Below are 26,265 nucleotides of genomic sequence, written 5' to 3' on the forward strand. Positions count from 1 at the left end.
TCTATTCTGTTTAGTTTTATCCCCTCAAAAACTCCTAGTCATTACCAATGACAAGCATACCCATAACATGATGCAGCCACCACCATGTTTGAAAATATGAAGAACAGTACTCAGTAACGTGTTGTGTTTGCCCCTAACATAATGCTTTGTATTCAGGATATAAAGTGAATTTCTTTGCTACATGTTTTTGCAGATTTACTTTAGTGCCTTATTCCAAAACATGCATCCTTTTGCAATATTTTTTATTCTGTACAGGCATCCTTTTCACTCTGTCAATTAGGTTAATATGCAACTTATTATGTGACTTGTTAAGCACATTTTTACTCCTGAACTTATTTAGGCTTGACATAACAAAGGTATTTAATACTTATTGACTCAAGACATTTCATATTGTATTAATTTGTAAAAATGTGTAAAAACATAATTCCACTAGCAAGGCCAGTGACACAATATCTACATTTAATCAATTTTATATTCAGCCTGTAACAACAAAATGTGGAAAAGGTCCAGGGCTGTGAATCCTTTCTGAATGCAATGTATATACAGTGCCTTGCGAAAGTATTCGGCCCCCTTGAACTTTGCGACCTTTTGCCACATTTCAGGCTTCAAACATAAAGATATAAAACTGTATTTTTTTGTGAAGAATCAACAACAAGTGGGACACAATCATGAAGTGGAACGACATTTATTGGATATTTCAAACTTTTTTAACAAATCCAAAACTGAAAAATTGGGCGTGCAAAATTATTCAGCCCCCTTAAGTTAATACTTTGTAGCGCCACCTTTTGCTGCGATTACAGCTGTAAGTCGCTTGGGGTATGTCTATCAGTTTTGCACATCGAGAGACTGAACATTTTTCCCATTCCTCCTTGCAAAACAGCTCAAGCTCAGTGAGGTTGGATGGAGAGCATTTGTGAACAGCAGTTTTCAGTTCTTTCCACAGATTCTCGATTGGATTCAGGTCTGGACTTTGACTTGGCCATTCTAACACCTGCATATGTTTATTTTTGAACCATTCCATTGTAGATTTTGCTTTATGTTTTGGATCATTGTCTTGTTGGAAGACATATCTCCGTCCCAGTCTCAGGTCTTTTGCAGACTCCATCAGGTTCTTCCAGAATGGTCCTGTATTTGGCTCCATCCATCTTCCCATCAATTTTAACCATCTTCCCTGTCCCTGCTGAAGAAAGCAGGCCCAAACCATGATGCTGCCACCACCATGTTTGACAGTGGGGATGGTGTGTTCAGGGTGATGAGCTGTGTTGCTTTTACGCCAAACATAACGTTTTGCATTGTTGCCAAAAAGTTCAATTTTGGTTTCATCTGACCAGAGCACCTTCTTCCACATGTTTGGTGTGTCTCCCAGGTGGCTTGTGGCAAACTTTAAACAACACTTTTTATGGATATCTTTAAGAAATGGCTTTCTTCTTGCCACTCTTCCATAAAGGCCAGATTTGTGCAATATACGACTGATTGTTGTCCTATGGACAGAGTCTCCCACCTCAGCTGTAGATCTCTGCAGTTCATCCAGAGTGATCATGAGCCTCTTGGCTGCATCTCTGATCAGTCTTCTCCTTGTATGAGCTGAAAGTTTAGAGGGACGCCCAGGTCTTGGTAGATTTGCAGTGGTCTGATACTCCTTCCATTTCAATATTATCGCTTGCACAGTGCTCCTTGGGATGTTTAAAGCTTGGGAAATCTTTTTGTATCCAAATCCGGCTTTAAACTTCTTCACAACAGTATCTCGGACCTGCCTGGTGTGTTCCTTGTTCTTCATGATGCTCTCTGCGCTTTTGACGGACCTCTGTGACTATCACAGTGCAGGTGCATTTATACGGAGACTTGATTACACACAGGTGGATTGTATTTATCATCATTAGTCATTTAGGTCAACATTGGATCATTCAGAGATCCTCACTGAACTTCTGGAGAGAGTTTGCTGCACTGAAAGTAAAGGGGCTGAATAATTTTGCACGCCCAATTTTTCTGTTTTTGATTTGTTAAAAAAGTTTGAAATATCCAATAAATGTCGTTCCACTTCATGATTGTGTTGATTCTTCACAAAAAAATACAGTTTTATATCTTTATGTTTGAAGCCTGAAATGTGGCAAAGTTCAAGGGGGCCGAATACTTTCGCAAGGCACTGTATGTCGCGCTGCATGAGGCAAATGGCGGTCACATCCAATAGTGACTGGTTTTCTGATCCCCACCCTTTCCTTTTTTTAAGGTATCTGTGACCAACATTAGCATATCTGTACTCCCAGTCATGTGAAATCCAAAGATTATGGCCTAATGATTATTATTATTTTTTTACATTTTCTGATTTCCTTACATGAACTGTAACTCATTAAAATCTTTGAAATTGTTGCATGTTGCGTTTATATTTTTGTTTAGTGTATATGAGCGAGAGAAATATACAGAGATATTGAAAAAGGGAGAGAAAAAGAGAGCGAGAAGAAGAAAGACCCCTAGAGTGACAGACAGCCTCCTCACCTGTCGTAGTGGATGATGAGTGAGATAGCCTCGAACAGGATGGCGTTCTTGGCGTTGGAGTGCTGCACCTTTTTGGACTTGGGTGGTTCCTGGGCCTTGTTCAGGATGGTTTCCAGACACTCCACCAGGCGACCCTTCACGGCGCCATCCTCTGGCGGGGGGTAGCACTGCAGCAGGCGCAGCAGTTTACAGGACAGCCATGGGGCCGGGACAAAGTAGTAGGTGTAGTCCTGCAGGTCAGTGGAGGCTGACGACACAATCTGGAGGAGAAAAGGAGGAGATGGGTTGAAATCCAGGGGATAGAGACAATGAGGCAAAGGAAGGATGGATCGCTGGACTGACATACATGATCTTATAGGTATACATGCACACGTGCGCAGACACACACACACACACCCTGCTCAGACGAGAAACAGCCAGGGACACACAGGTTTTGAACTCATCTGGGTTCTTCGAGCTGAGACAGGTGATGAGGGAGATGGCTGCCGTGACAACACCCTGCGAGAGAGAGACACACGCTCATCATCAGAAACAACAGTAACACCTAAAAGGCATAAACCTCAACCTTACAGTCTCAATGAAGTCAGTAGTTACGTTCCAATATCCATACCAGCATACCACTTAAAAAGCATATCCAATGCCTTGCTTCATACTAAGAAAGCACCCTGAGAGGGGATGTTAGCAAACGGATGCATAAGGTTTTCAGGGAGAGCCTATAACGCAACTTCCGCTTTTGTACATTAAGGCGACACTCCATCTAACTCCTCCACATTTTCTGGATTGTTTGAACAGTGCAGAAGAACCTCCCCTCACATTTATTTTTTTCTCATCAAGACCAGTATCTGAGGCATCTATTTTCAGGCATTTATGCCTGCTACATTAGGTTACTCTGGCTTCGTTTGGAAAAAATCTGAATTGGGCTGCCTGTGTAAACACATTCTAGACTAGTGTGGATAATGTAACAGAGCTATTTAGCTAGCACACCTACGGCCTGGAAGATAAATGCACTAGCACACCTGATTCAACCTGATAAATCAGGGGTGTATTCCTTAGTGTAGCAAACCGCTTTACAATGGAAAACGTTTTGAAACGAAAGCAAACGTTTCTAATTAGACAATTCAGTTTAGTCGCTCCCCGTCTTCATTGTTTGCTTCCTAGGTGAATACACCCCAGGTGTGCTAGTGTTGGGCTGGAGCAGAAATGTATAGCCTGTCTCTCACCATGTGCTGGTCGTTGAGGAGGTGCACCACCCGGGAGGTCCACTCCCCCATCAGAACCAGGTCTGGGGAGGCCTTGTACAGACGCAGAAGACACAGGGCAGCAGACTGCTTCACACTGTCCATGGTGTCCCTGGCAATCACATCACAAATAGCACAATGCTCACTATAAAGGGCTACCAGTCTCCAACATCTCTGGACCTGGAAATATAGTCTATGCCGCAGATTTTGTATAATCACGCTGTTACAGCAAATTAATACAAAGAAAATCATGTCCTCAGTCCCCCCCCCCCATTTGCTTCTCCGGTCTCCTCACCCTCCCTTCCTCTCCCCTTCTCCATCCCCTCCATTCTTACCCGGCCACCAGAATGCGTGGTATCTCTCCAGCGAAGGCCTCGGCCATCTCACGGCTGCCTACGTTGGCGATGCAGTGCAGGGCCAGGCACATGAAGGTGGGGTTGCGGCTAGACAGGTCGTTCTTGATGGCGTTGTTGATGAGGCGGATCAACTCGCTGTTGCTGTTCACCAGCACCGAGATGAACAGGTAGCCCTGAGAGGGGAGCGAGAGGGGGAAGAGAGAGATCAATCATATTTTATTTGTATAGCCTTTTTACAACAACATTTTACACAAAGTGGTTCACAGTAACCCGACAAGCAGTGGCAAGGAAAAATGTGTTAATTCCTAAAAGGAAGAAACCTTGAGAGGAACCAGTAGGGAGTGATGGCAGGACGCCTTGTGCAGGGTTCATTACCTCCCTGCTGTTCGTCTGTGTCACTTTCATGTGGCTGAGACGGAGTAGGCCATCATTACGATATAGTCTCACCGCCTGAACCGTGGCTGCCTGCCACTTCCTCTCACATCATATTCCTTCCATAACACACTCATTCCTGTATACAGTGTATTCAGAATGTATTCAGACCCCTATATACTCTTTCCACACTTTGTTACGTTACAGCCCTATTCTAAAATGGATAAAAAAATGTAAAAATTAAATCCTCAGCAATCTACACACAATACCCATAATGAAAGTGAAAAACAGTTTGTTTATTTTTACAAATGTAGTAAAAAAACAGAAATACCTTATTTACATAAGACCCTTTGCTATGAGACACAAAATAGAGCACAGGTGCATCCTGTATTAATTTATCATCTTGAGATGTTTCTACAACTTGATTGGAGTCAGCCTGTGGTAACTTCAATTGATTGGGCATGATTTGGAAAGGCACACACCTGTCCCACAGTTGACAGTGCATGTTAGAGGAAAAACCAAGCCATGATGTCAAAGGAAACCTGGCACCATCCCTACGGTGAAGCATGGTGGTGGCAGCATCATGCCGTGGGAATGTTTTTCAGTGGCAGGGACTGGGAAACTAGTCAGGATCGAAAGAAAGATGAACGGAGCGAAGTACAGAGAGATCCTTGACGGAAATTCAGGACGCTCAGGACCTCAGACTTGGGCGAAGGTTCGCCTTCCAACAGGACAACGACCCTAAGCACATAGCCAGGACAACGTAGGAGTGGCTTCAGGAGAAGTCTCAATGTCATTGAGTGGCCCAGCCAGAGCCTGGACATGAACCGGATCAAACATCTCCGGAGAGACCTGAAAATAGCTGTGCAGCAACGCTCCCCCTCCAACCTGACAGAGATTGAGAGGATCTACAGAGGAGATGGGAGGAACTATCCAAATACAGGTGGGCCAAACTCGATGCTGTAATCGCTGCCAAAGGTGCTTCAAAAAGTACTGAGTAAAGGGTCTGAATACTTATGTAAATGTCATGTGTACTTACATTTTCCCAAAACCTGTCTTTCGATTTGACATTAATGGGATATTGTGTGTAGACAAAACATAACAAAATGTGGAAAAATGTGGAAAGATAACACATTTGGGAACAAATTGATTGTAATAGAATAAAGTATTTTTTACCTATCTATTCACCCATCTATCCATTCCCCATCCCTCTCTTCATTAGCCAGACATCCTCTCCTCAGACAGAAAACACTCTCAGCCATTACACAGCAGAATAAGCTGCAAATAAGCTGTTGAGCAGTAGCATAGAAAGACAGGCCCCAGAATGTTTGGAGTGTATTGTGACCGTAGGCTAATGTACTCTAATGCTAAATATGGTCCTGACTGAGTGAATTGCTATGCTGTTAGGGGGCCTAATGCTCGTCTCCTGTGTCTCTATGGCTATGTCCCAATTCTCCACTATTTTCCAGAAATGAGCACTTGCACACTCCTCGTCATTGATTTAAAAGCTTGGAATTGGTGTAAGAATTGGCTGGAGAGGAGTTTCCACCACTGTCAAATCCATGTGAGAATGTATGCAATTGCACACTTCGGGAGAAGGATAGCGAATTGGGACTTGTTTCTAATGCTGTCAAGGGGAGTGATCCCAAAGCCATAACGGCTAGCAGAGTCATATATTTAGAGAGTTAGAGAATCCAATGAATTGATCAATTTAATATTCAAAAGGCGCAAACATAGCAGAACTCTATGGCTCTGACAGCTAGTAGCCTCCCACTGGCTGCCACTTAATGTACATTCTACTTTGATGAGGGTGAGAAAGATCAATAGCAATTCATTTGTAGTGATTGCTATCACAGGCATACAAAACGCTGTCACTTGAATGACAGCGTGTTAGGGGCCTACGTACAGTGCCTTCCAAAAGTATTCACCCCCTTGGCGTTTTTTCTATTTTGTTTAATTACAACCTGTAATATAAATTTAATTTATTTTGATTTCATGTAATGGACATACAGAATATAGTCCAAATTGGTGAACTGAAAAAAATTACTTGTTTCAAAAAATGATAAATAAAAAAAATTAAGTGGTGTGTGCATACAGTGAGCACCATAATTCATTGGACAGTGAGCATTTTTTTGTTACTTTGGTTCTGTATTCTAGCACTTTGAGTTTAAAAGGAAGCAATGGCAATGAGAGTCAAAGTGAAGACTGTCAGCTTTAATTTGAGGGTATTTTCATACATAGCAACTTTTGTACATGGTCCCCTCATTTTAACGTACAATAAGCATTTGTTGAATTGGCTTCACAGCTGTGTGTCATTAGGCAGGTGTATTCATTTGTGTCGTTAGTGAATGCAGGAGAGCTGATGATGAATAGTATGGATTCTAGACTTTGCTATTGCCTTTGGAGGTTGTTGTTGGGGTGTGACAATATGAGGAAGACAGCAGTGCCGATGCAAATGAAGCTGGCCGTCATAAGGCTCAGAAATGAAAATCAATCAATCAGGAACATTGCAAAAACCCTGGGCATGCCCAAGTCACCGGTGAACTCAATTATGTCAAAAGACCCGGTAGACTGAGGAAGACCACTGTAGTGGATGACCGGAGAATACGCTCTATGGTGAAGAACCCCCCCCCCCCCCCCCCTGACAACAGCCCAACAGATCAAAAACACTATCCTGGATGCAGGTGCAGATGTGTCAAAGTCTACCATACGTAGAAGACTACACAAGCAGGACTACAGAGGGTACACTACAAGATGCAAACCACTGATAAGCCTGAAGAACAGAAAGGCATTTCATCATTAAGACCTTTAGGATGTCTGGAGGGTGTCTAAATCAAATCAAATTTTATTTGTCACATACACATGGTTAGCAGATGTTATGTAGCGAAATGCTTGTGCTTCTAGTTCCGACAATGCAGTAATAACCAACAAGTAATCTAACTAACAATTCCAAAACTACTGTCTTGTACACAGTGTAAGGGGATAAAGAATATGTACATAAGGATATATGAATGAGTGATGGTGCAGAGCAGCATAGGCAAGATACAGTAGATACATATGAGATGAGTATGTAAACAAAGTGGCATAGTTAAAGTGGCTAGTGATACATGTATTACATAAGGATACAGTCGATGATATAGAGTACAGTATATACGTATGCATATCAGATGAATAATGTAGGGTAAGTAACATTATATAAGGTAGCAATGTTTAAAGTGGCTAGTGATATATTTACATCATTTCCCATCAATTCCCATTATTAAAGTGGCTGGAGTTGAGTCAGTGTCAGTGTGTTGGCAGCAGCCACTCAATGTTAGTGGTGGCTGTTTAACAGTCTGATGGCCTTGAGATAGAAGCTGTTTTTCAGTCTCTCGGTCCCAGCTTTGATGCACCTGTACTGACCTCGCCTTCTGGATGATAGCGGGGTGAACAGGCAGTGGCTCGGGTGGTTGATGTCCATGATGATCTTTATGGCCTTCCTGTGACATCGGGTGGTGTAGGTGTCCTGGAGGGCAGGTAGTTTGCCCCCGGTGATGCGTTGTGCAGACCTCACTACCCTCTGGAGAGCCTTACGGTTGAGGGCGGAGCAGTTGCCGTACCAGGCGGTGATACAGCCCGCCAGGATGCTCTCGATTGTGCATCTGTAGAAGTTTGTGAGTGCTTTTGGTGACAAGCCAAATTTCTTCAGCCTCCTGAGGTTGAAGAGGCGCTGCTGCCCCTTCTTCACAATGCTGTCTGTGTGAGTGGACCAATTCAGTTTGTCTGTGATGTGTATGCCGAGGAACTTAAAACTTGCTACCCTCTCCACTATTGTTCCATCGATGTGGATAGGGGGGTGTTCCCTCTGCTGTTTCCTGAAGTCCACAATCATCTCCTTAGTTTTGTTGACGTTGAGTGTGAGGTTATTTTCCTGACACCACACTCCGAGGGCCCTCACCTCCTCCCTGTAGGCCGTCTCGTCGTTGTTGGTAATCAAGCCTACCACTGTTGTGTCGTCCGCAAACTTGATGATTGAGTTGGAGGCGTGCGTGGCCACGCAGTCGTGGGTGAACAGGGAGTACAGGAGAGGGCTCAGAACGCACCCTTGTGGGGCCCCAGTGTTGAGGATCAGCGGGGAGGAGATGTTGTTGCCTACCCTCACCACCTGGGGGCGGCCCGTCAGGAAGTCCAGTACCCAGTTGCACAGGGCGGGGTCGAGACCCAGGGTCTCGAGCTTGATGACGAGCTTGGAGGGTACTATGGTGTTGAATGCCGAGCTGTAGTCAATGAACAGCATTCTCACATATTTATTCCTCTTGTCCAGATGGGTTAGGGCAGTGTGCAGTGTGGTTGAGATTGCATCGTCTGTGGACCTATTTGGGCGGTAAGCAAATTGGAGTGGGTCTAGGGTGTCAGGTAGGGTGGAGGTGATATGGTCCTTGACTAGTCTCTCAAAGCACTTCATGATGACGGAAGTGAGTGCTACGGGGCGGTAGTCGTTTAGCTCAGTTACCTTAGCTTTCTTAGGAACAGGAACAATGGTGGCCCTCTTGAAGCATGTGGGAACAGCAGATTGGTATAGGGATTGATTGAATATGTCCGTAAACACACCGGCCAGCTGGTCTGCGCATGCTCTGAGGGCGCGGCTGGGGATGCCGTCTGGGCCTGCAGCCTTGCGAGGGTTAACACGTTTAAATGTCTTACTCACCTCGGCTGCAGTGAAGGAGAGACCGCATGTTTTCGTTGCAGGCCGTGTCAGTGGCACTGTATTGTCCTCAAAGCGGGCAAAAAAGTTATTTAGTCTGCCTGGGAGCAGGACATCCTGGTCCGTGACTGGCCTGGATTTCTTCCTGTAGTCCGTGATTGACTGTAGACCCTGCCACATGCCTCGTGTCTGAGCCGTTGAATTGAGATTCTACTTTGTCTCTGTACTGACGCTTAGCTTGTTTGCTAGCCTCGCGGAGGGAATAGCTGCACTGTTTGTATTCGGTCATGTTACCAGACACCTTGCCCTGATTAAAAGCAGTGGTTCGCGCTTTCAGTTTCACGCGAATGCTGCCATCAATCCAAATCCACGTTTGCAAAGAGTCAAATAAAGTTCATTCAGAGCCATCGATGTGTCTGCTTGGGGGAGGATATATACGGCTGTGATTATAATCGAAGAGAATTCTCTTGGTAGATAATGCGGTCTACATTTGATTGTGAGGAATTATAAATCAGGTGAACAGAAGGATTTGAGTTCCTGTATGTTTCTTTCATCACACCATGTCACGTTAGCCATAAGGCATACGCCCCCGCCCCTCTTCTTACCAGAAAGATGTTTGTTTCTGTCTGCGCGATGCGTGGAGAAACCCGTTGGCTGCACCGCCTCGGATAGCGTCTCTCCAGTGAGCCACGTTTCCGTGAAGCAAAGAACGTTACAGTCTCTGATGTCCCTCTGGAATGCTACCCTTGCTCGGATTTCATCAACCTTGTTGTCAAGAGACTGGACATTGGCAAGAAGAATGCTAGGGAGTGGTGCATGGTGTGCCCGTCTCCGGAGTCTGACCAGAAGACCGCCTCGTTTCCCTCTTTTTCAGAGTCGTTTTTTTGGGTCGCTGCATGGGATCCGCTCCGTTGTCCAGGTTTGTAAGGCAGAACACAGGATCCGCGTCGCGAAAAACATATTCTTGGTCGTACTGAAACCTAAGATGACCTGGGGTACTAATGTAAGAAATAACACGTAAAAAAACAAAAAACTGCATAGTTTTCTAGGAACGCGAAGCGAGGCGGCCATCTCTGTCGGCGCCGGAATGAACTGTTGTCTATAGGATGTCTATAATGTCTGGAGGGTGAAAATCCAAAAACATTCTCTTTTGCTCAGAGTATTATTTATATCACCTCCCATGTCTGATATCTTAACTTTCTCTATGCCACAAAATCTAATGGTAGAAATGTCATGTTTTTGTCATTAAAATGTACTGCGACTGGATAATCCCTGTTGTTTTTCCTGATTGAACTTATGTTCACTAATTCTCTGTTTGAGAGAGCGGGAGGTTTTACCGACATAGCAGAACCCACATGGACATTTAACAATGTAAATAACATGGTTGGTAGAACATGTAATGATGTCATTTATTTGGAACAGTTGTCCTGTGTGTGGGTGGCAGAAATATTCACACTTCATCATATTGTTGCACTGTGCGCATCCTCTGCATTTATAGCTACCATTTGGTAGTTTGACACCAGGCCATCCACCAAAAGTCGTCGCCTCACTGTGCGTGCAGATGCACTCACGCCTGCTGCCATTCCTGAGCAAGGTCTGTACTGGTGATGCCCCGATCCCGCAGCTGAATCAACTTTAGGAGATGGTCCTGGCGCTTGCTGGACTTTGGGCGCCCTGAAGCCTTCTAAACAACAATTGAACCGCTCTCCTTGAAGTTCTTGATGATGCGATAAATGGTTGATTTAGGTGCAATCTTACTGGCAGCAATATCCTTGCCTGTGAAGACCTTTTTGTGCAATGCAATGATGATGGCATGTGTTTCCTTGCAGGTAGCCATGGTTTACAGAGGAAGAACAATGACACCCTCCTTTTGAAGCTTTCAGTATGATATTCAAACTCAATCAGCATGACAGAGTGATCTCCAGCCTTGACCTCGTCAACACTTACACCTGTGTTAACGAAAGAATCACTGACATGATGTCAGCTGGTCCTTTTGTGGCAGGGCTGAAATGCAGTGGAAATGTTTTTTTGCAGTTCATTTGCATGGCGAAGAGGAACATTGCAATGAATTGCAATTCATCTGATCACTCTTCAAACGCAAACTGCCATCATACAAACTGAGGCAGCAGAATGAAAATGTATTTGTATCATTCTCAAAACTTTTGGCAACGACTGTACATATGTGGATATCAAAATATGTTTTAATTTCAACGGTTTTCTGCAAGGATGCCAATATTGTTGGCCACGGCTGTATATAGGCTATTTCAAATCATATTGAAATCAATTGAGTTCTATTTTGCGACAAGGCTACTGTCTAATTTTAAGTCTCAACGCGTTTCATGATGTGACCAATTTGTGATTTAGTGCATCATTATTTGGTAAGCATAATTAAGTGCCTCATAGCCTACTTGCAGTCATACAGTTGAAGTCAGAAGTTTACATACATCTTAGCCAAATACATTTAAACTCAGTTTCACAATTCCCGACATTTAATCCTAGTGAAGATTCCCTTTCTAAGGTCAGTTAGGAACCCCACTTTATTTTAAATTATTGAAATGTCAGAATATTAGTAGAGAGAATGATTTATTTCAGCTTTTATTTCTTTCATCACATTCCCAATGGGTCAGAAGTTTGCATACACTCAATTAGTATTTGGTAGCATTGCCTTTAAATTGTTTCTTGGGTCGAACGTGTCGGGTAGCCTTCCACAAGCTTCCCACAATAAGTTGGGTGAATTTTGGCCCATTCCTCCTGACAGAGCTGGTGTAACCGAGTCAGGTTTGTAGGCCTCCATGCTCACACAGGCTTTTTCAGTTCTGCCCACAAATGTTCTATAGGATTGAGGTCAGGGCTTTGTGATGGCCACTCCAATACCTTGATTTTGTTGTCCTTAAGCCATTTTGCCACAACTTTGGAAGTATGCTTGGGTTCATTGTCCATTCGGAACACCCATTTGCGACCAAGCTTTAACTTCCTGACTGATGTCTATGTGAATATATTGAAGCCATCTCAATTTTCCGCCCTCATGATGCCATCTATTTTGTGAAGTGCACCAGTCCCTACTGCAGCAAAGCACCCCCACAACATGCCCCGTGCTTCAGGGTTGGGATGGTGTTCTTCGGCTTGCAAACCTCCCCCTTTTCCCTCCAAACATAATGATGGTCATTATGGCCAAACATTTCTATTTTTGTTTCATCAGACCAGAGGACATTTCTCCAAAATGTACAATCTTTGTCTCCATGTGAAGTTGCAAACCGGCTTTTATATGGCGGTTTTGGAGCAGTGGCTTATGCTGCTGGAGCTCTTGCTATTTATTTATTTATTTATTTATTTAACCTTTATTTAACTAGGCAAGTCAGTTAAGAACAAATTCTTATTTACAATGACGGCCTAGGAACAGTGGGTTAACTGCCTGTTCAGGGGCAGAACGACAGAGTTGTACCTTGTCAGCTGGGGGATTTGAACTTGCAACCTTTTGGTTACTAGTCCAACGCTCTAACCACTAGGCTACCCTGCCACTCCTATTCACAAGAGCGGCACGTGTAGCTTGTTGTTGTTGTTGTCATACAAATCATCAAACCGGCGACTCGATGGAAGACTGAATTAAAATGACAGAACTAAAAGTTAAAAGGCCAGGCTACAACACCAAGAGCCAACAGATAGGCTGCTATTTACTGTACGATTCAGAAGGGGAGAAAGTGCACAGTTCAAATTATCTAGTCTCAATTCGGTCTAAGGCACTGCATTACAGTGCTAGAGGCGTCACTACAGACCCAGGTTCGATTCCAGGCTGTATCACAACCGGCCGTGATTGGGAGTCCCATAGGGTGGCGCACAATTGCCCCAGTGTCGTCCGCGTTAGCGTTTGGCCGGTCTAGGCCGTCATTGTAAATCAGAATTTATTCTTAACTGACTTGCCTAGTTAAATAAAAGGTTAAATAAAAAATAAGATGATTGGTTTCGTGTAGCTCAGTTGGTAGAGCATGGCGTTTGCAACACCAGTACGGACCAGTACAAAAATGTATGCACTCACTACGGCAGCAGTTGTGAAAAAAGGATTGCGGGAGAATTTCTAAAATTTGAAAGAAATTGTGTTTTTATACATGCATAACAGTGCATTTGGAACGTATTCAGACCCCTTGACTCATTCCACATCTTGTTACATCACAGCCTTACTCTAAAATTGATGAAATTGTTTTCCCCCCCTAAATCTACACACAATACCCCCATAACGACAAAGCAAAAACAGGTTTCAGAAATGTTCTCAAATTTGTATAAATGTAAAAACGAAAATATCACATTTACACACAGTACCAGTCAAAAGTCTGATCACCGACTCATTCAAGGGTTTTTCTTTATTTTAACGATTTTCTACATTGTAGAATAATAATGAAGATATCACAACTATGAAATAACACATATGGAATCATGTAGTAACCAAAAAAGGTTTAAACAAATCATAACATATGAGATTCTTCAAAGTAGCAACCCTTTGCCTTGATGACAGCTTTGCACACTCTTGGCATTCTCTCAACCAGCTTCACCTGGAATGCTTTTCCAACAGTCTTGAAGGAGTTCCCACATAAGCTAAGAACTTGTTGGCTGATTTTAATGCCATCTTCCATAAACCACCCCTACCTTGTCACAACATAACTGACTGACTCAAACGCATTAAAGAAAGAAATTACACAAATGTACTTTTAACAAGGAACACCTGTTAATTGAAATGCATTCCAGGAGACTACCTCGTGAAGCTGGTTTTGAGAATACCAAGAGGATGCAAAGCTGTCAAGGCAAAAGGTGGCTACTTTGAACAATCTCAAACATAAACAAAAATATATTTTAACACTTTTTTTGTTTAACACTTTTTTGGTTACTACATGATTCCATGTGTTATGTCATAGTTTTGATGTCTTCACTATTAATCTACAAACCAGAAAATAGTACAAATAAAGAAACACCCTGGAATGAAAAGGTGTCAACTTTGACTGGTACTGTATGTAACGGGGAATTGATAGACACTAACAATCAAGGCAAAAAATTCACACAATGAAGTTACAAAACAATGAATGTGCATAAATTGGCAGGACAGCGCGCATTCTGGAGAGAGACGTGCCTTGTGCATTTTAGCCACACTGACCTTCTTGGACTGTGCCATCCATGCGGCCTCTGCAATGGATTAGTCTCAGCCTCTGCAATGGATTAGTTCACTGAGATTGGGCGCGAATCAGACAGGTGTCTCGAGTGCCATAACAAAAAAAGACATATATATATATTTGTTACTGGTCAACTAACAAAACAAGTATCAGTTGACCAACAGCCTATGAACCAAACAATCGACACGTCGACTAATTGGGGTCATCCCTAAAACATTCACACCCCTAATTTGTTTTGTCTTAAGGTGCATTGGAGTTCCTCCACCAAATGCTGAAAAGGCATGATATAAACATTTCAATTCTATCCCCCTGAACCTAGGTTGTGTTAGAGTGAATAGATTATATGATTTCTTACTGTAAACAGAGGCGAGTCTTCACAGTATTTTTCTATGTGAACATTCCACAATGTTGTACCCTACTGAATGTGCAATGTGGCCTTGTAAAAATACTACGTACCGTATTGCATGCCTTCCTTTTTCCTCAAGGAAACCACAAATCTGACATGGCAAGAGTGAATGTGTGGTTTCCACAACATTATCAAGGAAGGAAAGGAAGGGAGGAAGGAGGATGCATTTTCAAAGTATTCAAACCAGACCAAAGGCTACCATTGTGAAAGAGTTTGTACTGAAACAGGCCCTGTCAGGTCAACCTTAGACCTAAATATTTTTATATACCCCAATAGTCATACAGACATATTTAAGACTACTTATAAGTCTTTGCTCTGGCAATTGAATGTTCCGGAATATCTGATCACAAAAGCAGAGCTTGGCGTTCAAATTAATGACACTAAGTTCAATGATCTGTTGTACTGCAAATATAGACAGACAAGACTAGGACCCCATAATTGGTTTAGTAAATGCATCCGTGTATTTTTTGTATCAACATTGAAAGAACAGTTTAACCTTTTGCGTTTAGGGGGCGTTTTTGGCAACAAAACAAATTACCACCTTTGAAACTGCCTATTTCTCAGTCCCAGAAACTAGAATATGCATATAAAACACTCTAAAGTTTCCAAAACTGTCAAAATATTGTCTGAGTATAACAGAACTGATATTGCAGGCGGATATCTGAGGAAAATCCAATCAGGAAGTGCCTCTTATTTTGAAACATCTCTGTTCCTATGTATGCCTATGTATGCCTGATTATAAAAAACATTTGACATGTTTCTGTGGACATTATGGATATTATTTGGAATTTGTGTCTGCGTTGTCGTGACCGCTCTTTCCTGTGGATTTTTGAACATAACGTGACAAACAAACGGAGGTATTTTGGGTATAAAAATAATCTTTATGGAACAAAAGGAACATTTGTTGTGTAACTGGGAGTCTCGTGAGTGAAAACATCCGAAGATCAAAGGTAAACGGTTAATTTGATTGCTTTTCTGATTTGTGACCAAGCTTCCTGATGCTAACTGTACATAATGCTATGCTAAGCTATCAATAAACTTACACAAACGCTTGGATTGCTTTCGCTGTAAAGCATCATTTCAAAATCTGAGACGACAGGTGGATTAACAAAAGGATAAGCTGTGTTTTGCAATATTGCACTTGTGATTTCATGAATATGAATATTTTTTGTCATATTATTTGACTGTGGTGCTATGCAATTCAGCAGTTGTTGATGACAATTATCCCGCTTAAGGGATGGGTAGCATCAAGAAGTTAAGAGAAAAAGAAAAAGAGTAGCAGGCAACCAGTACAAACTACTGACAAAAAACAGACACTGGGATACCATGATACAGACATAGACAATGAGAAATGGAGTGCCACAAACTGAAAATACAGACAACCAAACACAGACAGACATAGCTATAGAACACACACATTGTTCATTCATACAAAGTTCGGTGCTCTCTCACATACACACTTCACTTACGATCTGTTTCTCTGTGTACTTGTTGGAGCTGAGCAGGTTGACAGCCTCCATGTGTCCAAAGTCGATGTCATGTCCCAGCAGGAAGATGAAGAGCAGCTTGCAGACATACTTCTTCTTACTATAGCCATCCAGTGCCTTATCCCCCTTGAACTTGGAGCGGATGTTGGCCAGCTCCTTATTGATCCGCTTGATCTCTGCCTCCTTGCTCTTACCTGGGGAAGAAGTGCAGCCCTTTTAGATTGGATTAACGTTTTAATACTTTATTGCCATACCAACCAAAGATGTAAGGAATTAGATTTAATGCGGCTCTTAAAAAAAGGGACAAAAAGATACACATATACATACCAGGGATCAACATTCAGGTACATTTATTTACTATCAAATGAGAGACAAACTTATCACACAAGTCAGAGTAATACTAAATCTTGAATCACTTATTAATAAGGGAGCAGGTCAACACAACGCACACATATAAAGTGAATCAATTGAGTGCGCTACAATAATGATGGCTGGTCAACGAAACACCCTCAGATGATTCATTGAGAGCCGTGAGACAAAAAGTACAAAAGGTATTTTATAGCCAAGATACACCCCTTTCAACCTACATGACGAACAACAGATGTACAGAATGGGTCACAAGGTTAAGATTTGTATGAAAGACACGTATATTTCACAGCAGACAGTATCTGCTGTAAAAACAGTTATCTTTGTGTAGAGACCAGGGTCTGGGGTCATCTCTCCCTGGTACCATATAGAACAGAAACATTAACTTATGCTCTGGAATGCGGTCTCTTTAGGTTTTATCACCCAAATGACACCCCATTTAGTTGACTGGTTGATTGTTTAGTCGATTGTTTTGTCGATAGGCTGTTGGTCGACCAAGATCTCTTTAGTTGAGCAGGTGCAAATTGTTAGATATTTTTTTATTGGTCAAAAAAAATACATCGGTATGATTTGTCTCTTTGGACTAATCCATTGCTGAGGCCACGGGGACGGCAGTCACTCGAAGACATATGATACTGAAATTGTATATGGTTATTAAGCAAAAATAATCGTGCAACACTAATCAATCTAATATTATTTTAGAACAAATTAGCTTTCTCCCACTGTTGGATACTGTAACGGTTTTGACTTGAGGTTATTTTTTTATAGGGGTGCCAGGTAGGTTGTGCCTACCAGAGAAAACATTGGTTTCTCCTTTTAGTTTGGGAGGGAATGAGTCCCATCTGGTCCGTCAAGTCTACACCATACAAAGGACTTATGTAAACGTCAGAAGGGAAATCAACTTTTCATAAACCCTTAAAACATTGAAAGAACTTCAAAAACAACTATTCTTTTGCGTGGGTTGTATTAGCAACATCAATGGATTACACACACATAATAATATAACACAATGAGTTCTGGTTCCTCCAGAAATGTCCTGTACCTCGGGCCTAAAAAGAGTCCCGCCCGGTAAAGGAGTTCAGTGAACTCAAGTGACTTTGGTCACACAATGTTGGTCCGTTCATTCCGTGTAGCGTAAACCCAGTATTAAATCATACAATCAATATAACCATTGTACCACAGAACTTTAAAGCGTATCTGCTCTTACTAATTCCTCAACTACATCTAACTACATAAATCATCACCGTATACATCATATCAGAACAAATGAAATACCGTATACAAAAAGGGTGGTAGTCAGTCGGTCAGTCAGACAATCCAATCCGCCAACAGATCTCCAGCGGAGAAAGGCCACGAAGAATAGAGAGGAGTAGTCCACGGACGCAAAGAGTGGATCCGATCCTGGGTAAACTCTCAGGCTACAAAACACACGTTTAACAGCAACAAAACAACCGGAATAGAGAAGCTTCGGGAACACATCCTCAGTCACGTCTCCATCACAAACGCCACTTTTGCGCAGCTGATGCTGGCTATTTAATTGGGAATTAAAGGGAAAGCACCCTATTGGAAGGAGAAGCACTGAGACGGCTCAAAATAATTCAGGGCCGTCACACACCCCCTCCCCTGGAAAAAGCCGACCATTGCCCTGGAAGGCACATCTTGGTCGGGGTAACCGAGAAAGGTCTCCTCATCACTTTCCTCTACAAAAATTCTCATGACTTTTTGGAGCTCACGCTCCTCAGCTGAGGGGTCACAGGCCTTAAGGTGTGAGACTTCTGGGTCTGGGAATCCGAGAAAAGTCTCCTCACTTTCCTCTTCAAAGATATCCAAGATCTTGCGGCGCTCAATCGCCTCCAATTCCTCAGCCGAGGGGTAACAGGCCTTAAGGCGTGAGACATGGACAACGCGCATATCTTCACCTGTGTCCTCTTTCACCACTCGGTAGTTCAAAGGGCCCATCTGCTCCACAATCCTATATGGTCCTTGCCATTTAGGAGCGAGCTTGGCAGAGAAGAATTGTTCAGCTTTCGAGTAAGGATGAGAGCGAAGCCACACCCGATCACGAAGCTGAAACTGCATGTCTCGTCTGTTCTTATCATAATTTCTCTTCTGCTTGAGTCGAGCCTGGGTCATGTTCTTTGAGACAAGAGCTCTCAAGTCATGGAGATGGACTACCTGGTCATAGCAAGCAGCGTCTGGAGTAATCTGCTGGGGCTGTAGCACCATATCCAAGGGTCCTCGGAGGGGACGACTTAGGTTCAGCTCTGCAGGTGTGACTCCAGTGGACTCTTGCACAGCAGAATTCAGGGCAAATCGAAACTCGTGAAGGTGCTTGTCCCAGTGTTTGTGCTGGGTCCCTACATAGGAAGCAATCATTGTCTTCAAGGTTCGATTTACTCTCTCAGTGAGATTGGTCTGTGGGTGATAGGCCGTGGTCAACTTCTGTCTCAGGTTCCATCTTTGGCAGGTCTCCTCAAAGAGATCAGAGACAAATTGGGAACCTCGATCAGACAGGATGTAATCAGGCACTCCCCAGCGAGTCAGGATCTCTTTCGTAAGGATGTTAGAGACGGTCCTTGCTGTGGCCTGACGCAGGGAAAAGAGTTCCACCCACTTTGAATAATAATCAACAAACACAAGCATGTACACATTCTGATTGGAGCTTCTAGGAAATGGACCCATCAAATCCACTCCTAGCATTTCCCAAGGTCGGGTAACCACCGTTTGCTGCAACTTGCCAGCAGGCTTTCTACCTTCTGGTTTGTACATTTGACAAACCTGACAGTTTCGGATGTGTGACTTCACATCCATGCTCAGATGTGGCCAGTACAGTAACGCTTGCAACCGCTTGTAGGTTTTGAACCTGCCCAAATGACCAGCTAATGGGTCTTCATGGAAATGTTGAAGCAGTTGTAGGCGTAGAGTTTCAGGTATGTACAATTGGTAGAGGGTTCTGTGTGGTAGTTGTACAACACGGTAGACTTTGTCTTCCAGGATGGTCAGCTTTGTGGTAGGATTGACCATCTTTTCTCCATCTTCCAGGATAGTCTGGTACAAAGCCTGTACTTCTGGATCATCCTGTTGGGCTTTCCATATGGTCTCATCAGAGATGGGAAAGTCTGTTTTGGGCGAGTCTCGACTGCTTGACAGGACAGTAGCACATGTAAAATGAGGGCCACCGTTATCACAAGCAGGAGCTCTGGATAAGGCATCTGGAACAGTGTTGTATTTTCCTTTCCTGTATTCTACTGCAAAGGTGAACTCTTGCAACCGTAGAGCCCATCTTATGAGTCTGGTGCTTGGTTTGTTGGTCTTGAACACCCACACAAGGGAGGAATGGTCAGTGACCACAGTGAAGTGTCTTCCCTCCAGGTAGTACCTCCACTTTTCCAAAGCCCAGACAACTGCAAGGCACTCTTGCTCGGTTGTGGAGTAGTTCCGTTCTGCTCCATTCAATGTCCGACTGGCGAACGCTAGCACTTCTTCAGTGCCAAGTCCAGTCTGTTGGACTAGGACAGCACCAAGTCCAACATCACTTGCATCAGTGTAAACAACAAAAGGGGAATCAAAGTTGGGATGACCTAAAATGGGAGGTGTGACGAGGTGTCGTTTCAGGGTTTCAAAGGATGTCTGGCACTCTGCCGTCCATAGGAATTTCACTCCTTTTCGCTTCAACGCGTTGAGGGGTTCTGCCACCTGGGAGAAGTTCGACACAAACCGATGGTACCATCCAGCCATCCCAACGAACCGTTGAAGGGCCTTGAGTGTGGTTGGCACAGGAAAATCTTGTACCGCCTTGGTCTTTTCAGGATCCACATGAATGCCGTCGAAAGACACAATATGGCCAAGGAACTTCAGGGAAGTTTGGCAGAAGTTGCTCTTCTTCATATTCACGGTCAGACCAGCTTCTCTTAGCTTGTCCAACACTGCTTGAAGATCTTGAAAGTGTTGTTCTCTGTTCTGGGAGTAGATAATTATATCGTCCAGGTAGACGAAACAGATCTTCCCTTTGAGCTCACCTAACGCAATCTCCATCAGTCTTTGGAAAGTGGCAGGTGCATTCTTTAATCCAAAAGGCATCACCTTAAAGGAAAACAAGCCCTCAGCACAGACAAAAGCAGTCTTGTCCTTGCTTTCCTGGTCCATCTCAACTTGCCAATAACCACTATTGAGGTCAAGGGTAGTGAACACAACAGCGCCAGACAATGACTCCAGGATCTCGTGGATGGTAGGAAGCGGATAGGCATCAGTCTGGGAAACATTGTTGGTCTTCCTATAGTCCACACAAAATCTAAGACCACCAGTCTTTTTTGGGATGAGGACAACAGGAGCAGCCCAAGGAGAGGAGGAACGTTCTATTATATCTTGTGTTAACATATCATTAATGAGTCCCTTTTGGATGATTAGCTTCGCTGGGGACAAACGATATGGCTTTTGCTTGATCGGCATTTCCTGTGTAAGGAATATTTTGTGCTTCAGGAGCCCGGTGCGTCCTAGCCTTGAAGTACATACATCAGCATTATTCTGCAGCTGTTCCAACAGCCTTAACTCCTCTGGATGTTCCAGCTGAGCTCTTCTTACAGCCTGTAAAAGGAGATCGTCAGAAGGATTATCAAGGGTTAGTGGTAACGGAGCAACGGCAGAGAAGACTGCCACATTTGAACCCCAATCATGTAACTTCGTAGCTTCTGATTGGAAGAAATGCTTCTTGCTCGGATTGTATGGAAACCAGTAGCAATTGTGTGCGATATCAATCTGGACACCACTGAAGTACATGAAATCAATTCCCAACACGACAGGAAAAGCAAGGTTCTTGGTTTGTAGGATAACCGAAGGAATCATATAGGAACGGTTACACAGGCGGAACTCTACCTCACTCCATCCAAGTGGTCGTTTAGCCTCACCATCAGCCAGATAGAGTGGACCTTCTGTCCACGGCTTCAAGTTGTATTGCGGACCTTTAACCTCCTTCCACAGTTTCTCATTGAGCAGTGTGTAGGATGACCCGGTGTCCAGGATGGCTCTTCCTGTCCATGGGCCTATGGACAGGGGTAACACCAGTTGGTGCGGTATGAACTGAAAGGAAGGGGATGTCGATGGGGGGGCGTAGGCAGTGACTCTTGGGATTTCAGCTCTGGTTAAAGCACCCAGAGAAGGATGGTCATTCCTGCGAAGAGAGTTAGGTGTGTTGGCCTGTTGTGATTTGTGGTTTCTGGAAGGGTTTTCTTGATACGGTCTTGGACATGTAGCTGAAGAATGTCCCTTTTGGCTACATCTCCAACAGAACATGAGAGGGGTCATGGCTTGAGACTCTGGCTGTTGTTGATGGTCTGTCTTGGGTAACGGTTTGGGTGTCTGTTTCTTTCTTTGGTCATATTGCTGTTGGCATTCTCTGTCCTTCTCAAACTGCTGTCCCAAGCGAACCAGTCCATCGACAGTGGTGACTCGTTCTCGGAGTTGACTGGCTAGTAGTGGGTTGATGTTCTTCAAAATCAATTTAATGACCTCTTCCTCCTCAATGCCAGGTTTCCACCTTCTGCACAGGGAGTGGTAACCGTATGCAAAGTCACAGATACCTTCTTTCTCGCTTTGCACTCGATTCCTGACTCTGTCTGCCAGCTCATCTGTGTAGTCCTCAGACAGAAATGCAGAGGAAAACTTGGCCTCAAAGTCAGCCCAGGAGGTAGTGGTGAGACGTGCCACATCCCACCAGTCTCGAGCTGTCCCATGCAACACATTCCTCAATGTGGCAAGGAGTTCTTCGTCAGCCAGGGGATTGAGGGCAAGAAAGTCACGACATCTTTCTAGGTACATTAGCGGATCAGGACTGTCATCTTTTTTCCCAAAGGTGGGAAATTGCAATTTAATGGGCATCGCCCCCACATGACGTCTACTCAATTTACCATGAACAAACGAGCTAGGAGGGATTGAGGAAGTAGAGGGGGAGGGCGTTATCGGACAATGAAAATGAACACCAGGATGCATGGTGGATTGCATCCTGCAAGGGGTGGCTGTAGCATGGCCTTGTCTTGGCTCTTCAGAGGTGCCAGCTTGGCCCTCAGTGGCCTGAACAGAAGTGGACACTAGAGAAACTCTGTGTAAGGAGTTGTGCTTAATGGAGGCCATGTCCACAGACACGTCATCCAACATTTTAACACAATTAGAGAGCTCTGTTTGCAAGTGGTCTACAGTGTTAACCATGGGAGAAAAAACAGAATTAACGTCCTTGAGGACCTCAGTGTGATGATGTTGCAGGCGCCATTGGAGAGTGGCAGTGAGTTGGTTTCGTTGGTAGTCAAACTGCCTGTCCATGGCACCAGTAATTTCCCGTCTTCCACTCTCACTGAGCTCTGTCAGCGTGTGGGTTAGAGTGCTCAGTGAGGTTCTGAATTCCATGGCACTCTGTTGTTGCTCTTCCCTCAGACATTTGAATTTATCGTGGATAAGAGTTTGGAGATGTTGTTGAGTCCGACGAATATCAAGGATGTCACCTTGAAGTTGTAAAACTACAACCTCTGGAGATAAACCAGACAATGGAGGAAGGTTGGGTGTCAGATGGAGGGCTGGCTCAGTACTTTCACACAGATCCATGTCAATAAGTGAGTAACTGGTTAGACCTCCTGTGGCCTGTGGTCCAGACCGAGCATTCAGATTCCCAGGGCTCTGGCCCAAATCAACTCCATTATCTCCATTCCCATTATGATTTGTGTTGTCAGCTTGATGGTCAGAATGGCCCTGTGTATTCCCATTGACAGGTATGAAATGGATGAGCACATTATCTTGGGGTGAATCCATTGTTTTAATTCCACACAAAATATTTGCTTTGGTTAGTTCTCAATGTTGAGCTGTCCCATCTGGGGTGCCATTTTTTATGTAACGGTTTTGACTTGAGGTTATTTTTTTATAGGGGTGCCAGGTAGGTTGTGCCTACCAGAGAAAACATTGGTTTCTCCTTTTAGTTTGGGAGGGAATGAGTCCCATCTGGTCCGTCAAGTCTACACCATACAAAGGACTTATGTAAACGTCAGAAGGGAAATCAACTTTTCATAAACCCTTAAAACATTGAAAGAACTTCAAAAACAACTATTCTTTTGCGTGGGTTGTATTAGCAACATCAATGGATTACACACACATAATAATATAACACAATGAGTTCTGGTTCCTCCAGAAATGTCCTGTACCTCGGGCCTAAAAAGAGTCCCGCCCGGTAAAGGAGTTCAGTGAACTCAAGTGACTTTGGTCACACAATGTTGGTCCGTTCATTCCGTGTAGCGTAAACCCAGTATTAAATCATACAATCAATATAACCATTGTACCACAGAACTTTAAAGCGTATCTGCTCTTACTAATTCCTCAACTACATCTAACTACATAAATCATCACCGTATACATCATATCAGAACAAATGAAATACCGTATACAAAAAGGGTGGTAGTCAGTCGGTCAGTCAGACAATCCAATCCGCCAACAGATCTCCAGCGGAGAAAGGCCACGAAGAATAGAGAGGAGTAGTCCACGGACGCAAAGAGTGGATCCGATCCTGGGTAAACTCTCAGGCTACAAAACACACGTTTAACAGCAACAAAACAACCGGAATAGAGAAGCTTCGGGAACACATCCTCAGTCACGTCTCCATCACAAACGCCACTTTTGCGCAGCTGATGCTGGCTATTTAATTGGGAATTAAAGGGAAAGCACCCTATTGGAAGGAGAAGCACTGAGACGGCTCAAAATAATTCAGGGCCGTCACAATACGGTTGCAGTTTGTGGTTCTGTAACATATTCTTCAGTATACCGTAGAATTGCTGCCTTTCCTTATGTTGTTAGGTGCATAATATCAAAGTTACCCAACATATTAGGATTGAAAACAATGCGATGGAGGCAGCAGTAGCAGAGACGAGGAAACAGACCTTGCCTTAGCTTAATTGTCTAAGAAAACTCAGGAGATAGGAAACAAATTGAAATTAGGCTATTATTTATAGACCTAACTGTTAAATCATCCATAAACAAGTGTATTCGGAAAGTACAACTTCCCTTTTTCCACATTTTGTTACATTACAGCCTTATTCTAAAATGGATAAAACCTTTTCTCCTCATTAATCTACACACAATACCCCATAATGACAAAGTGAAAACAGTTTCTTAGAAAGGTTTGCAAATGTATTACAAAATAAAACAGAAATAACTTTTATTAACATAAGTATTCAGGACCTTTGCTATAATACTCTAAGTTGAGCTCAGGTGCATCGTGTTTCCATTTATCATCCTTGAGATGTTTCTACAACTTGGAGTCCACCTGTGGTAAATTCAATTGATTGGACATGATTTGGAAGGCACACACCCATCTATATAAATAAAGTACCACAGTTAACAGTGCATATCAGAGCAAAGGATTGTGTCAAGGCACAGATCTGGGGAAGGGTACCAAAACATTTCTGCATTATTGATGGACACAGTGACCTTCATCATTCTTAAATGGAAGAAGTTTGGAACCACCAAGACTCTTCCTAGAGCTGGCCGACCGACCAAACTGAGCAATTGGGAAAGAAGGACCTTGGTCCTTGACCAAGAACCAGATGGTGACTGACAGAGCTCCTCTGTGGAGATGGGACAACCATCCAGAAGGACAACCATCGCTGCAGCACTCCCCCAAATCAGGCCTTTTATGGTAGAGTGGCCAGACAGAAGCAACTCCTCAGTAAAAGGAATGACAGCCCGCTTGGAGTTTACCAAAAGGCACCCAAAAGACTCTGACCATGAGAAACAAGATTCTCTGGCCTGAAGAAACGAAAATCTGGTGGAAACCTGGCACCATCCCTAAAGTGAAGAAGGGTGGTGGCAGCCTTATGCTGTGGGAATGTTGCTCAGTGGCAGAGACTGGGAGACCAGTCCAGATTGAGGAAAAGATGAACGGAGCAAAGTACAGAGATCCTTGATGGAAACCTGTCCAGAGCGCCCAGGACCTTAGACTCGAGCGAAGGTTCACCTTCCAACAGCACAACGACCCTAAAAACACAGCCAAGACAACACAGGAGTTGTCTCTGAATGTCCTTGAGTGGCCCAGCCAGAGCCCGGACTTGAACCTGATCGAAGATCTCTGGAGACACCTGAAAATAGCTGTGCAGTGACGCTCCACATCCAACCTGACAGAGCTTGAGAGGAACTGCAGCAAAGAATGGGAGAAACTCCCCAAATACTGTCACACCCTGATCTGTGTCACCTGTCTTTGTGTTCATCTTCACCCTTATCCCCAGTGTATTTATACATGTTTTCTCTTTGTCTGTTGCCAGTTCGTTTTCCCATGCTCCTGTCTTTCTCTAGTTCCTGTTATCCCGGTTTTGACCATTCTGCCTGCCGTTCTGTACCTTTCGGACTCTCCATTGGATTACTGACCCCTGCCTGCCCTTGACCTGTCATTGCCTGCCCCCGTTTTGTAATTATCTTTGGTTACTTCGAAACTGTCTGCATCTGGGTCTTCTCCTGAGCCTTGACAGTACGAACTAAACACGACTAACCCAGCAGACTCGGACCAGCTCCGCAATTCCATCTCCTCCCAAGGAGCCACCCTTGGAAGGCACAAGGAGTTGCTGCATGGTCTTATGGAGGGGTTCCAGACCTTAGCCAAACGCCATGAGTGCACGTTGAACACATTGCTGGAGCAATTACGCAGGTTGTCTATCAGGCAGCCTACCACGACGGTAACCTTT

At 43.8% G+C, this 26,265-nt stretch overlaps 1 protein-coding gene across 8 annotated transcripts in view; it reads right to left on the reverse strand.

Moving 5' to 3' along the window:
* Positions 1-26,265, reverse strand: part of LOC110521915 (AP-2 complex subunit alpha-2) — a 67,718-nt gene that overhangs the window by 28,527 nt on the left and 12,926 nt on the right. For all 8 annotated transcript variants that reach the window (XM_021599869.2, XM_021599873.2, XM_021599871.2 and 5 more), the window contains 5 exons: positions 16,175-16,386; positions 4,067-4,260; positions 3,714-3,843; positions 2,890-2,991; positions 2,494-2,753 (listed from right to left, as the gene is read on the reverse strand). In XM_021599869.2, the coding sequence (XP_021455544.1) occupies positions 2,494-2,753; positions 2,890-2,991; positions 3,714-3,843; positions 4,067-4,260; positions 16,175-16,386 (898 nt within the window). The remainder of the gene's footprint in view (positions 1-2,493; positions 2,754-2,889; positions 2,992-3,713; positions 3,844-4,066; positions 4,261-16,174; positions 16,387-26,265) is intronic.

Source organism: Oncorhynchus mykiss, chromosome 30 (genome assembly GCF_013265735.2).
Source record: "Oncorhynchus mykiss isolate Arlee chromosome 30, USDA_OmykA_1.1, whole genome shotgun sequence".
Classification (NCBI taxonomy): domain Eukaryota; kingdom Metazoa; phylum Chordata; class Actinopteri; order Salmoniformes; family Salmonidae; genus Oncorhynchus; species Oncorhynchus mykiss.